Genomic DNA, 15912 nt, shown 5'->3' with positions numbered 1-15912 from the left:
AAAAGAAAATCAGAGCCTCCCAATCCTTCATGGTTTTGTTATGGGCTAAGTATACCCAATCTCGGGTAAGTCTTGCTGAGTATGTGCTAGTCTATCTTTCAGGTATGGCCGCTGAAAACCAAACAGATAATCTAGCCTGGCCGTTCTCTGTTCTGTTTGGCTGGTCCGTGGAGTGGGATCCGTCTCTGGCTGGCAATGACCCTCCGGAATGACGCCATGTTTCGGGCTGAACGTGGCGTTAACTTCCGCGATGTGTATAGTCGTGTGTGAGTTTCTTCCGCTGTGACTCTGAACAAGCTGTTTAGCTTATTGTGTTAAACAATATTGTATAAGTTTACTTTAAGCTTGAAACAGTTTGTAATAATGTTTATTATCTCTATAAATTAAAAGTTGGTGAGCTGTGGTGTGATTATAAACTCGCCTTCGCGCGAGGTAAATCTACTTCGATCCTATTGAACCATGATTGTATCGGGTGGTGACCCGACAGACTAATGGGTTGTTCCATTTGAAGTGCGTTGAGTTAGTATCGCCTGTATAACGATGACTAGTGCACTTGAGCCGGAATAACTCAGGCGGTTCTGCCACACGTTCAACAGCTTACGAAGGTTCCGATGGAAGCTCAACCCAACAAAGTGCATCTTCGGATTACCATCAGGGAAATTGCTCGGGTTCATCGTCAGCAACCGGGGAATCGAAGCCAATCTTGTGAAGATCTCAGCCATCACCGACATGGAGGCTCCGGCCACAATCAAGGATGTGCAGAAACTAATAGGATGTATGGCAGCCGTGAATAGGTTCATCTCCTGACTCGGGTGTTAGACAGCAGACTGTCATGTTAGCTTTGCAGGAGTTTATGGTTAGAGAGATATCAGGGGAGGAGATCAGGACCGGTAGGATTATCTCCAGGATTGTCTCCTACCGGTTACCTTAGTTGTAGGAGGTTTCCTTTAGCCTCAAGCCTCCTCTCCCCATATATGTAATTGTACATCCTCTCTATGAATCTAATCTACTATTTTCCTCCAAATCATCTTTGCTTTCATGGTATCACGAGTCTACGCTTTCATAACCTGCTCACGCTTCCGCCCCAGCGCGCCGCTCCTTTGCGTAGCTCCCATGGCCGGCCCTGTTCCGCCGGCACCCAACGCCACTTCTGGCAATGGCACCATCGACCCTGGCCTTCCCCAGGATACCGACGCCCTCGACGCTGCCACTGCTGACTCCGAGCGCGCTGCCACCCTGAACGCTGCTCAGGAGGAGCGCGAGCGCATCACCCAGATCGCCCGCGACGCCGCCCTGGCTCGCGCGGTTGATGCTGAATGTGAAGCTATCCTGGCTCAGCAAGAACGGGACACTGTCGATGCCCGTGTTCGCGCCGCTCGCCAACGCGCGGCTGCTGCGCCCCTGCCCAGGACGACGACACCTTCCCCAGCGGCACCTCGAACGATGGCGCGCCCACGGGCGGTGCCTCCTCATCACCTCTGGATGCCATCCTTCTTCAACACGAGGCCGCCACCTTGCTGAACTTGCACACCCAGGCGGTCGCCATGCAGAACATCCGCGCCCTTGTGCCGCTAGTCCTCGACGTCAACTCCAGCTTCTACACTCGGTGGTGTGTGTCCTTCCTTCTGAACTCACCAAGTTTTCCCTGGAGTGCCACATCCTCTTCGACGCTGTCGCACCAGCCTCTCCAGACTGGATGCAGATGAATGCGGTTGTCCGCACCTGGCTCATCGGCACCATCTCCGACGACCTCATCGACACCATCTCCCAGCGTGGCACCACCGCTCAGGTCCTGTGGCTCTCCATCGAATCCCAATTCCTTGGGAATCGCACGACCCAGGCCCTCTACGCTGATCAGGAGTTCCGCTCCTTCTCTCAGGGTGACCTTCCCGTCGCCGAATACTGTCGCTGCTACAAGAAGCTCGCCGAGGATCTTCGTGATCTCGGTGAACCGGTCTCCTACAGGAGCCTCGTCCTCAACATCATCCGCGGCCTCAACGAGCGCTTACTTGCCCTCGGCCTTCACCTCCGCCGCACGAGTCCTCTCCCCAGCTTCTTGCAGGTTCGCGACGACCTAACTTTTGAGGAGCTCACCATGGTGAAGGCTCCTCCGGCCGTAGCCATGGCTGCCCTGGGAGGCACCAGTGGCTCTGGCAAGCCCCAGTCATCCTCCTCTTCTGTGGAGGACTCCCGCCCTCCACAACAGCAGCGGCACCAGCGGCCGCCTCAGCAACCACAGGGAGGTGGCTCTGGTGGCGACTCAGGCCAGCGCGGGAAGAGGGGGAAGCGCGGCGGCAAGAACAGCGGCAGCAGCAATGGCGGTAATGGTGGTGGCAACAACGGCGGTGGCGGCATGCCTGGCTCCCCCGCCACGGGGCCACCCGCCGGCTATAGCAGCTACAACCCCCGGACGGGGGCCATTTACATGTGGCCCGGCCAGCGCCCCTCGTCCATGCCTCGCCCTCCCGCTGGGCTAGTCTAGTCGCCCCAGGCCTTCCTGGCTGGACCGCCTGGACAGTGGGCTGGTCAATGGGGCATCCCCCCTGTATCCTACGGGCCTCCACCAGGCTACATGGGCCCATCCTCACCGGCTTCGGTCTGAGATCAATAGACCCTCGCCGCCAATTTTCAAACCGTCGCCCTCCAACAGCCGCCACAGCACGAGTGGCATTTCGACACTGGTGCTTCCAGTCACATGACATCTGATGCCGGTACTCTCTCTCACGCCCTTCCTGCACAGCATTCCCCATCTCATATTATTGTCGATAACGGGAATCTCATCCCCGTCACTTCCACTAGCATATCTCACCTTCCTCATAACCTATCTCTTAATAATGTCCTTGTTTCTCCTTCCCTTATTAAAGATTTGATTTCTGTTCGCCAGTTTACTACCGACAATAATTGTTCAGTCGAGTTTGACCCCTTTGGCTGCTCTGTGAAGGATCTACCCACTCACCGAGAGATCATCAGATGTGACAGCTCCGACCCTCTCTACCCGCTGCGGCTTCCTGCTTTTGCTCTCCATGCGTCCACCTCGTCCCTATGGCACCGGCGACTCAGACATCCCAGCCACGCTATTTTGTCCCACCTAGCATAGTCCTCCGCTATTTCATGTAATAAAAGTAGTAGCACTTCTATTTGTCACGCATGTCAGCTAGGTCGACACGTTCGCCTACCCTTTCATGTTTCTTCCTCTCATGCTACTCATAATTTTCAGTTAATTCATTGCAATCTTTGGATTTCACCTGTCACCAGTGTCTCGGGTCACAAATATTATCTCGCCATCGTGGATGATTGCTCGCATTACCTAGGGATGTCCCCCCTGCGCTTGAAATCTTACACCTTCTCCACTCTCACTAATTTCTTTGCCTATATTCGTACGCAGTTTGGACTCACCATTCAGGGGATTTAGTGCGACAATGGCCGCGAGTTTGACAACCTCAGCGCCCGCACATTCTTCTCTTCACATGGCGTCCATCTACGCATGTCTTGCCCTCACACCTCCGCCCAAAACGGTAAAGCTGAACGCATTATTCGCTCCATCAATAATGTTGTTTGCTCCCTACTGATTCAAGCATTCATCCCCCTCGCTTTTGGGCCGCAGCTCATGGGACAGCCACCCATCTGTTGAACATCCTGCCAACCAAAACCTTAGCTCTTTCCACACCTCATTTTGCCCTCTTTGGCAAGCCACCCTCATATGAGCACCTTCGCATTTTCGGTTGCACATGTTACCCTAATCTCTCTGCCACAGCCCCACACAAACTCTCCCCTTGCTCCACCCTTTGTGTTTTCCTCGGCTACTCCCCACACCACAAGGGCTACCTTTGTTTCAATCGTCATTCCAACCGCATCATCATTTCACGCCACATGGTCTTTGACGAAACCTCATTTCCCTTTTCCGAGGATTCTTCTCCACCCACGCTTGCGGCATTTGATTTTTTGGATGACACAACTAACCCGGTTGCAGCTCCTTTTGGACTGTCACCCGTTTCCTTTTGTCCAGGTACCACTGCAGGACCATCGTCAGGCCCTGCACCCCTATCCCTGGCCAGGCTCCCCGCTGGGCACCCCTTGCTAGCCGAGGGCCCCTTGCCAACCGGACCTCCGGTTCCTGCATCACCTGCTCGGGGTGTCGAGGCTGCTACCTCCAGTCTCGAGCATCCCGCTCCAGGCGGTGCTGCTCCCCCCCGGCCTGTCGAGGCCCCTGTCTCCGGTCCCGAGCGCTCCAGCACTTCCGACGCCGCACCACCCCAGGCCGTCGAGGCCCCTGCAGTCCCTGCTCCGCCGTCCTCGGCTCCACATGCGCCCCTAGGTGCAGTCAGTGTTCCTCCAGTCGTTAACCAGCACGGCATGGTCACCCACAGCAAGCGCGGCCTCCGGTTCCCAGTTCTGTTTGAAGCCTCAACATTGTCTCCTGTTCCCCGCAGCTATCGCGCAGCTCTCGCCGATCCAAATTGGCGTACTGCTATGGAACAAGAGTACTCTGCTCTCATTGGCAACAGCACTTGGGATTTGATTCCTCGGCCTCCAAAGTGCAATGTGGTCACTAGAAAGTGGGTGTTCAAGCATAAGTTTAATGCAGATGGTTCTCTGGAACGCTATAAGGTGCGGTGGGTGCTTCGTGGCTTCACTTAATGGCCTGGCATTGACTTCTCTGAGACATTTAGCCTTGTGGTTAAGCCCGCTACAGTTCAAATAGTTCTCTCGCTGGCTCTCTCCCGTGGTTGGCCGATTCATCAGCTTGATGTCAACAATGCCTTCCTGCACGGCACTCTGTTAGAGGTTGTTTACTGTGCTCAGCTTGCCAGTTTTGAAGACCCTGCTCATTTAGAACATATGTGTCATCTCAACCGGTCGCTTTATGGTCTGAAACAGGCTCCCCGTGCCTGATATAGCCGGTTCGCCTCACATCTCCTTCAGCTTGGATTCACTGAAACAAAGTCAGACACACCTTGTTTGTCTATCAGAAAGGAAATGACATGATCTATCTCCTGCTCTATGTGAATGACATTGTCCTCATTGCTTCCTCAGCTGCTCTCCTACGGCGCACCATTTCTACCCTACAGCATGAATTTTCCATGAAGGACCTCTTCCTATCTCAGTGACAGTACATGATTTAGATACTTGAACGGGCTGGGATGAGTGATTGTAAGCCGTGTATTACTCCAGTGGATGTGAATTCGAAGCCCCCTGCCGCTGGTGATCCCGTATCCGACCCCACAGATTTTCGCAGCCTCGCCGGAGCTCTTCAGTATCTCACTTTCACTCGTCCAGATATTGCATATGCTGTTCAGCAAGTATGTCTTCACATGCATGACCCTTGGGAGCCGCATTTGGCTGCTCTCAAGCGCATTCTGCTCTATGTCCGTGGCACTCTGCACCTGGGCCTTTCTTTGCGCCCCTCTTCTCAGTTCGAGCTGGTTGTGTACTCAGATGCTGATTGGGCTGGTTGCCCGGATACCCGCAAGTCCACCTCAGGATATGCTGTTTTCCTTGGGGACAACCTCGTCTCATGGTCCTCCAAGCGTCAGAATACGGTCTCCCGCTCCAGTGCTGAGGCTGAGTACCGTGCTGTTGCTAATGCAGTCGCTGAGGCCACTTGGATCTGCCAGTTGTTGTCTGAGCTGCATTCTCCTCTGCGCAAGGCCACACTGGTTTATTGTGACAATGTCAGTGCCGTTTACATGTCTTCCAACCCCGTCCAGCACCAGCGCACAAAGCACGTTGAAATTGATCCGCACTTCGTTCGTGAACGAGTGGCCCTTGGTGATGTCCGTGTTCTTCATGTTTCGACGACCTCTCAGTTTGCTAATGTGTTCACCAAAAGATTGCCGTCTTCAGTGTTCACCGACTTCAGGACCAGCCTCAACGTTCGCTCCACGGATGTTTCGACTGCGAGGGGGTGTTAGACAGCAGACTGTCATGTTAGCTTTGCAGGAGGTTTATGGTTAGAGAGATATCAGGGGAGGAGATCAGGCCCGGCAGGATTATCTCCAGGATTGTCTCCTGCTGGTTACCTTAGCTGTAGGAGGTTTCCTTTAGCCTCAAGCCTCCTCTCCCCATATATGTAATTGTACAGCCTCTCTATGAATCTAATCTACTATTTTCCTCCAAATCATCTTTGCTTTCATCGGGGAGAGATGACTACCCTTCTTCAAACTCCTAAAGTGCCAAGACAAGTTCCAATGGACGGAAGAGGCCGAGCGGGCCCTGCAGGATCTGAAACAACACCTACAGTCACCTCCGGTCCTTACAGAACCACTACCGGGAGAAGATCTACTACTCTATATTACGGCGACAACTCATGTCGTCAGCAGTGCCATTGTAGTCGAGCGCAGCGAGGAGGGCCATGCGTTTGGAGTGCAGAGGCCCGTGTACTTCATCAGTGAGGTACTCTTCGAATATAAGGTATGATACCCGACAGTTCAGAAACTTCTATATGCAATACTGATCACATCAAGAAAGCTGCGCCATTACTTCGACGAGTACAAGATCACTGTGATTATGGATTTTCCGTTGGCGGATATTCTACACAATCAGGATGCCACGGGACATATATCAAAGTGGGCAGTGGAACTAGGGGCTTTGTCAATTAACTTCAAGCCACGCACTGCAATCAAGTCTCAAGCTCTAGTCGATTTTATGGCCGAGTGGAGAGAGAACCAAATTCCAACACCAGCCAACAAGCCAGAGCACTGGACCATGTATTTCGATGGATCTCTTAAGCTTGATGGCGGAGGTGCTGGAGTCCTATTTATCTCTCCAAGAGGCGAACAACTGAAGTATGTCCTCCAAATTCTTTGGGAGGTATCCAATAACGAAGCCGAGTATGAAGCCTTGCTTCACAGACTATGTTTGGCAATATCACTAGGCATCAAGCAACTACTTGTATATGACGATTCACTTCTGGTCATTCAGCAAGTCAGCAAAGAGTGGGACTACAACAAGGAGACAATGGACGCCTACGTACAAGAAGTGCGCAAGCTGGAAAATAAATTTTCCGGACTGGAGGTTCATCATGTGATACGGGAACACAATGTTGGCGCAGATATACTATCCAAGCTAGGATCCACCCATGCACAAGTTCTAGCGGGAGTTTTCATCCAGGAGCTGAAGCAGCCATCGATCAAGTCCTCACCTCAAATAACCACTAATACTAGCCTTCAAAAGCCTGATTGGGAGGTTATGATGCTCGGAGAGGACTGGAGAGAAACTTATATTAACTTCATCTGGGACCGAAGACTACCAGCGGGGATGGATGCAAGAAGCGCAGTGGCAGCTCGTGCCATGCGCAGAAGCAAAGGTTTTGTCCTAGTCGACAATAAACTCTACCGGGGTGGTGCCCGATCAGGTGTACTCATGAAATGCGTCACGGGAGAAGACGGCTATGACATACTGCAGGAGATACATGAGGGCGTATGCGGCAACCACACAGCTTCAAGAACGCTAGTGGGGAAAGCATACAGAGCTATTTTCTGGTGGCCCACTGCAGTGTCCGATGCTGAGGACCTGGTGCGGATATGTCAAAATTGCCAATTCTTTGGCAAGCAATCCCACATCCCAGCCCACAATCTTATCACCATACCGCCATCATGGCCGTTTGCCTGTTGGAGCCTTGATATGATTGGGCCATTCACAACAGCGCAGGTGGTTTCACCCACATATTGGTAGCAATTGACAAGTTTACCAAGTGGATCGAGTACAAGCCGATAACCAAGCTCACGCTAGACAGAGTCGTTGATTTCATCTCTGACATCCTATATCACTTCGGCTTCCCGAATACCATCATCACGGACATGGGATCAAATTTCACGGCTAACTAATTCTAGGAGTTTTGTGAAAATGCGTGCATCGAAGTCAAATACATCTCCATTGCTCACCCAAGGGCCAATGGTCAAGTCGAGAGGGCGAACGGCATGATAATCGAGGGCCTCAAGAAAAGACTCTATGATGAAAACAACAAGAAAGGCTGGATGTGGATACACGAGTTGCCACATGTTGTCTGGGGGCTCAGGACTCATCAGTCCAAAGCCACAGGACAAACACCGTTCTTTCTTGTCTACGGCTCCAAAGCAATCTTATGGGCTGACATCATGTGGAAATCCCCAAGGGTTGAAATGTACAATGAAGGCGAGGCAGACGAAGCAAGGCAGGTAGAGCTTGACTCTGTCGAAGAGGCTCGCTGCACTGCTCTTGTTCAGTCAGCACGATACCTACAGGGGATCCGACGATATCATGACCGCAACATCAGAGAACGGTCGTTCAGTATAGGCGATTTGGTCCTACGCCGCGTAGCAGAACCAACCTGAATTACACCGGCTCAAGTATGCAAGTCCTCTCTCAAGGGCTCCAATCGTACTTCAAACGGTGTAACCCGTTGGCCTGTCGGATAACGTCCCAATAAACCACCGAAAGCAGGATCAAACAAGGTACCTCGCACGAAGGCGAGTCTAGAGATACAATCGCCATCATATTTTACATCACAGGCATTTATAGTACAAGAGTTTTCAAAAGTAGCATAAGTTCCAACTGATAGAAATTATTACAAACCAGTTTAAAGATTCAAGTTCACGGCAGCGGAATTTAAGATACGACAACTATACACATCGCCAATACGGACATCATGCTAAGCCCTGGCATGACATCACTCGGTATGATCAGTGTTGGCCGGGGACGGGTCCTATTCCATGGACCAACCATCAGGCAAAGCATAGAGCCAAGGCATGGGAAGGGTAGAGTCTTCAGGGACATGACCTGAAATAAAATCATATTGCAAGGCTGAGTACACTAATACTCAGCAAGGCTTACCCGGAATTAGGTATATTTAGCCCATAACTAGACCAGGAAGGCTTTGCAAAGGTTCTGGGTTTAGCTTTTGCTGAAAAGCAACAAAGAGTAGGTCCTTAATTTCATAATTTATCTTTCAAATTCTAGTTTCATTAACCATTTTAGGTAAGCACCTATAACTACTCAAGCAAGGTAGAGCCTTTTTAAAGCATACCTCAGTATTACTCATCATAAGATTACTCTTGTTACTCTATGTGGCAGAACTATTAAGCAGTCTCAATCTCCGCGAGAAACTGACGTTTCTGAATCGAATTTCAACCCTTGCAAGGTAAACCTAACTCACACGCTTGGAACACCGACCGGTCCTTCCGAAGCAACCGTTTGCCTTTCATTCCGAGTCGTGGAACAATGCCACCACAAGCGACTGCAGGACCATACGAACATCCAATGTGCAGGACATAGGTCTACAGCATGACTGTATGATCGTATTCTCATCTACTCTGCAGAACGTACTCCCACACGTCGGTGCATGCAAACATAAAATAAAAATCGAGTGGTGGGGGACGAGTCCACTTCCCTAGCCGATTGGTTACTAGGCTTACCGCTTACCATATTTCACGGCATGTGGCTAGTACTTTCAAACACTTAACTGCCACTACCACACACTGCGACCTTAACCAAATTCATCAACACAGATGGGGTATCATTTTTTTCCATGATACTACACATAACCCCATCCGTCATCCTTATAGTGATTGCAGGATCGAAAACAACCACTTCCTACATCGCGCGAGTGATAGAAAATCACTCGACTTCTACCGGTCCTATTAGCATAGCACTAGTCGGACTCAGGTTCTAATATTCACTACATCGGTTCCTAGGAATATGCAACTAGAGTTTTCAAACGACTCCTAAGAACTTAATGCACAAGTATATATATAATTGTAGATTGCAGTGTAAATAAAGTAGTGGTTTTATGTCCGGGGCTTGCCTTCACTGGAGAGGCTGGGGTCAGGGATGTTAATAAATTCTTCCGAACTCAGGTTCGGGGCTTCAGTTAATTCTTCGGCGACGTTCCTGGTGTCTTCCGAGACTTCTACTTCGGGTTCCGAGAGAATCTGATAATCTCCGTCGGCGAGAAGCGTCGAGTCTACATGTGATATAAATGATGTAGTTTAGAAAATGCATAGACTTTTATTCTATTTCACGATAAAGTTGCAATCCAACGAACTTAACATTACGTACTAGCAAACAACACAATTCCCCTTTACTGGGCAGTCATTTATCAAGTATTAACCAAACTACCTAGTTACATTAAGTAACATAGTTGTTTACCCTAAACATTTAAACTAACTGCTTGAGGTAGCATGTTTGTTTATCTTAAACAATTAAATTAATTATATTTAACAACTTTATTTATTTGACAAGCTAATTATGTTTAATAACCCTAGGTTATTATTTAATTATGGACTTACCTTGATTAATTAAATGAACCCTAAATTAAGAATATAGCATTATCATACCAAGTTCTATTTATTCTAGTTGTTCTACACCTGATCATAGGTTGAGAATTTGTGAACATATTACACTACTCAAGAACAACACCTCAAAAAATTTCCATAATTTTTTTTTCATGAACTAGAGCTATTGTTCATGAATTTTCTTTAAATCTAAGCTTAATTCATTACTAAAGTTACACTAGGGTTGTGACTCCTAAACTTTTATCTTGGATCACATATACTCAAACAAAGCTAAGGTAAAATTTTCAGCTATAAACATGAAGAAATACATCTGGGATTAAATCATGAAACTTTTATTAACATAAAGCAAAGTTATCTAAACATCCTAGCTAGAGGGTTGTTCTGGGCTTCCAAATTTTACACAACTCTACTTATGGCACACACATTTCACGTTTCAAATTTGAGCCTTAGCACTGCTATGGATCAAAAGATCTAATTAAAGTACCCATTATCTACTAATTTAAACACAGCACAAAATACACATATTCATCTCATGATCATAATATAAAATTGTAGTATTTAACACAAAGATTCAAACCCAACAGGTTTGACATTTTTCTGAATTTTCTACAATTTTCTACACATTTTTGAAGTTCACAGCTTTTGAATTGGGGGGGGCTCTGTAATTTTGCAGGGACACCCTTGCAACTTTTGAAATCCTTTCAATTAGGCCCTTGGCTCGTCGGGGAAGAAGGTAGGAGCATCGCCGGCCAAATTCCGGTGAGGGAAGTGATGGGGGGTGGAGAAGGACTAGCCCACGAGTACCAGGAGCTCAAGGCGCGTCCAGGGGTAGGCTTGGGAGGAAGAGGGGATGGCTGGAGGTGGGGTTCCCACGGCGGCCGATGCGGCGTCGAGGAGGAGCTCGTCGGCGATGGGCTTCCCGACGAGGAGGGCGGCCAAGCTCAGGTCTAATAGCTGCAGCAGGAGGAGGGGAAGCTATTGGGATGGTCGGATTGGACGGAGAAGGGGTGGAGGTAGGGGTTCGACGGCGACAGGAGCTTACCGGCGAGGAGGGGAACGAAGGCGAGGTGGTTCCGGTGGAAGTCCGGCCATGAGAAGTGGCCTGGGAGCGTCAATGAGGTGAGGGGAAGCTTTCCAGGGGGTTGGAGTGGGCAATGGGAGGCAGACGGCGGCGGCCCACGGCGAACAGAGAGTCGCCAGAGTGGAGGAAGGGGGCGGCGGTGGTGTTTAGCGGTTTGGGGCGAGTGGAGAGCAAAAGAGAGAGTGGAATGGAAAGAGAGCGAGCTGGTGACGCTCTTGAGCTAGAAAAGAGGGGCGAGGGGGCGTGCACGGGCAGCTGCTGCGGCGGCAAGGTGGCGGATGACAGAGCCGCGGGGCGGTGTGGCACGCGCGCGAGAGGGCCTAGGAGGAGAAGCTAGGGCGGTGCTCGGGCTGGGGGCGACGCGTGGAGGCGAAGGCAGCAGGAGGTGGCGCCGGGGAGGATCGGACGCGGCGGTGAGTGGTGCTGACGGTCGGTGGCAGAGAAGCAGAGGGCAGAGCAGGGGAGCAGAGGGACGCCAGAGGAAGAAGAAGAGGGGAGGGGGTCCGAGGGGTCTCTTTAGAATTTTCAAAAATCTCAGGGACCTCACTGCAAACTGAATTTTCCCACTGATCCAAAGCTCTAATGAAGAAATGACCAAAATAGAAGTTGTAGAGTTTTTCAAATCCTACAACTTTGCTTTAGGGCTCAAGTTCAAAAACGTAAAGTACACAGCTTTATTTTACATCTTTGCACTCAATTCAAACTTAATAAAGTTTTTGTCCTTAATAAGGTGAATTTTATGTAGTGTTGGACTTAACTGCAAATATTTATGACTGGTCATGATGACTTGCATTTTTACATTTTAGCCCTTAGTAACATTGAAAGTTACTTGTATAATTCAACTACTTGCATAAAAGGACTTGTACTTTTGTAAAATTACATAAATACCCTTATTTTCATGATTTTGCCCAAATTTCACACCATTCAAAACATGCAAAACATTTTTCCTATTGGCTTGCTATAATTAACACCTAGGTTGTCACAACCTTCCCCCCTAAAAGGAATCTCGTCCCGAGATTATAGGAATGATATAAAAAGATGATAGATACATAAGAATTCTTGAGGAAGTCTGGGAAATTCTTCTGAAGATCGTCTTTGGTTTCCTAGGTAGCTTCTTCTTCCGTATGATGATTCCATTGGATCTTAAACATCTTGACTGTTGCTCTTCTGGTACTTCTTTCCTTGGTATCTAAGATTCTGATTGGATACTCCTCATAGGAAAGATCGGGTTCGATGTCGATGCTTTGTGTATTAATGATTTCAGTAGGAACACTAATACATTTCTTGAGCTGAGATACATGAAAGACATTATGAATGGCTGCTAGCTGAGGGGGAAGTTGAAGTCGGTAGGCTACGGGTCCACAAATTTCAAGGATTTCAAAAGGACCAATATAGCGAGGAGCGAGTTTGCCTTTGATACCAAATCATTGAATACCTCGAGTAGGAGATACTCGCAGGTATACAAAATCACCTACTTCAAACTGTATTGGTTTCCTCCTTTTGTCTGCGTAGCTCTTTTGTCTAGACTGAGCTGCCTTTATACTGTTCCAAATGATCTTTACCTTTTCTTCTGCCTCGTTGATGAGATCAGGCCCAAAGATTTCGCGTTCACCAGTCTGAGACCAATTTAAAGGAGTTCTGCATTGGCGACCATATAAGGCTTCAAAAGGAGCCATTTTGAGACTCGACTAATAACTGTTATTGTAGGAGAATTCCGCCAGAGCTAAGCATTTATCCCAATGCTTGTCGTACTGGATCACACAGGCTCGAAGCATATCTTCTAGGATTTGGTTTATCCTCTCTGTTTGCCCATCTGTCTGCGGATGATATGCGGAACTTCGGATTAACTTGGTTCCAAGAGCTTGTTGAAATTGCTCCCAGAAACGAGCAACAAACTGCGCTCCACGATAAGAGATGATCGTTTTAGGTATCCTATGGAGATGAACGATCTGATCTAGATAGATTTCAGCATACTTCTTAGCATTGTAAGTGGTATGTACCGGGAGAAAATGAGCGGTGTTGGTTAATCTATCCACAATCACCCAAATGGAATCGTGCCTCTGGGAAGTGTTGGGTAAACCTACAATAAAATCCATACTGATATCTTCCCATTTCCAAGAAGGAATAGGTAGAGGCTGCAGCGTACCAGAAATTCTTAAATGACTGGCTTTAACTCTCTGGCAAATATCACATTAAGAGACGTACTTTGCTATTTCTCTTCTCATACGAGTCCACCAGAAATTCTGTTTCAAGTCTTGGTACATCTTCGTACTGCCAGGGTGCATAGCAAACTTAGATAAATGTGCTTCATCCATTATCTGCTTGAGAAGCTGATAGTTTTTGGGTACAACCATACGTCCCTTAAACCGTAGAATCCCTTTAGGATCCTCTTGGAAACATTTATACTTTTCTTCTCCTTGGGCTAATTGTTTCTTGATAATTTTGACTCCCTTATCATGTAGTTGTGCCATAATGATATTATCCTAGAGTATAGGCTCAACTGCTATATGATTCAGACTGCCTTGAGGAACGATCTCCAGACTAAGCTTTCTCATTTCCCAGCAGAGAGTGTCATTGAAAACTTCTACTGATAAGCAATGACATTATGACTTGCGGCTAAGTGCATCCGCAACCACATTGGCTTTGCCCGGATGGTAGTGTAGTTCAAGATCATAATCCTTTATAAGCTCTAGCCAACGTCTTTGCCTCATATTCAAGTCCGCTTGCGTGAAGATGTACTTTAAGCTCTTATGATCCGTATAAATGTTGCACTTGGTACCCATAAGATGGTGTCTCCAAAGTTTAAGTGCATGTATAACGGCTGCAAGCTCAAGATCATGAGTAGGATAGTTCTGCTCATGTGTTTGAAGTGCTCTAGAGGCATATGCAATCACGCGGTTATCCTGCATAAGTACACACCCAAGTCCGATGCCTGATGCATCACAATAGGCATCAAAAGGTCTGGATGTATCTGGCTGAGCCAAAACTGGAGCAGTAGTAAGATGCGCTCTTAAAGTGTGGAACGCTTCCTCACATTTCTCATTCTAGGAGAATTTAACTCCTTTCTTCAATAGTTCCATCATGGGCTTGGCTATTCGGGAGAAATTTGGAATGAAACAACGGTAGTAGCCAGCAAGACCAAGAGAACTGCAAATTTGATGGACCGAAGTAGGGGGTTTCCAATCCATCACTTCCTGGACTTTACTCGGATCCACAAATATACCATCTTTGGAGATGGTATGACCCAAAAATTTGACGGTATCAAGCCAGAATTCACATTTAGAGAATTTGGCATACAGATGGTTATCTCGTAAATGCTGAAGAACAGCATGAAGATGTTGAGCATGATCTTCAAGATTTTTAGAATAGATCAGAATATCGTCGATAAAAACCACGACAAATTTATCGAGTTCCGGCATGAAGACAGAGTTCATGAGATACATGAAATATGCCGGTGCATTGGTAAGACCAAAAGATATAACCAGATATTCATAGAGTCCATATCTGGTGGAGAAAGCTGTTTTCAGAATATCACTTGGCCTAATCTTTATCTGATGATACCCAGAGCGAAGGTCAATTTTGGAGAACATCTTGGCTCCGGCTAACTGATCAAATAGGATATCAATGTGGGGAAGAGGGTACTTATTCTTAATAGTAACCGCATTGAGGGGGCGATAGTGAACACATAGTCTAAGACTGTTATCCTTTTTCTTAACAAACAAAGCAGGGCATCCCTAAGGTGAAACACTTGGGTGGATATAACCTTTATCAAGGAGTTTCTGAAGTTGAAGTTTTAACTCTGCCAGTTCATTGGGTGGCATACGATAGGGTCTCTTAGAAATGGGGGCTGTGCCAGGTTGTAACTCTATAACAAACTCAACATCTCTATCTGGAGGCATTCCGGGCAAATCGTCCGGAAACACATCAGGGTACTCACACACAACAGGGATGTCTTCTAACTTGATCCCTTTTATGGCATATACACCAGAGCTGACATATTCTTGCTGTAGAAGATGAAGGATGGTATGTCCATATTCCGGGGAGTTTATCTCAACTATTCGAGAAAAGATATCTAGAGATACCTGATGTCTGGTCATCCAATCCATACCTAGGAGAATATCCATTCCTTCTAGGTTTAATGAAATTAAGGCTGTTCTTATTAGAGTACTACCCAACTGGATTGGTACACCTCTACAAATTTGATTTGATGCAATTCTACCTCCAGGGGTTGTTATCATATATGTTCCATTAGTGAGGTAGAAATCCAAACCTATTTTGGTCCCAAACTGTGTACTGATAAAACTATGGGTTGCACCAGAATCAAAAATTATAATAGCAGGGTGATGGTGTAGAGTAAATGTACCCATCATCACTGGTGCACCTTCCGAAAGTTCCGATAGAGTAGTGAAATTCATTTTTCCTTGACGGACTTGCATAACCTGCCTCTTGCCCTTGTTCCTAGAGTTGGAGTTGGAGGCCTGTCCGGGGAACTTTTTCTTGGTTGGGGGCAGTCTTTAACAAAATGCGTCGGACTACCACAGTTGAAACATCAATTGATGT

The 15912-nt window shown here is 47.8% G+C and overlaps 1 protein-coding gene across 1 annotated transcript; it reads left to right on the top strand.

The window, feature by feature from the left end:
- Window positions 1-1696: 1696 nt before the first annotated feature.
- LOC112873017 (translation initiation factor IF-2-like) lies at window positions 1697-2482 on the top strand. The gene has a single exon (XM_025936049.1). It carries the CDS (start codon window positions 1697-1699, stop codon window positions 2480-2482), a length of 786 nt encoding a protein of 261 aa, XP_025791834.1.
- Window positions 2483-15912: the final 13430 nt, after the last annotated feature.

This window comes from Panicum hallii, chromosome 9, assembly GCF_002211085.1.
Source record: "Panicum hallii strain FIL2 chromosome 9, PHallii_v3.1, whole genome shotgun sequence".
Classification (NCBI taxonomy): domain Eukaryota; kingdom Viridiplantae; phylum Streptophyta; class Magnoliopsida; order Poales; family Poaceae; genus Panicum; species Panicum hallii.
The sequence above is the reverse complement of the archived record's forward strand: the minus strand, read 5'-3'. Positions and strand labels throughout refer to the sequence as shown.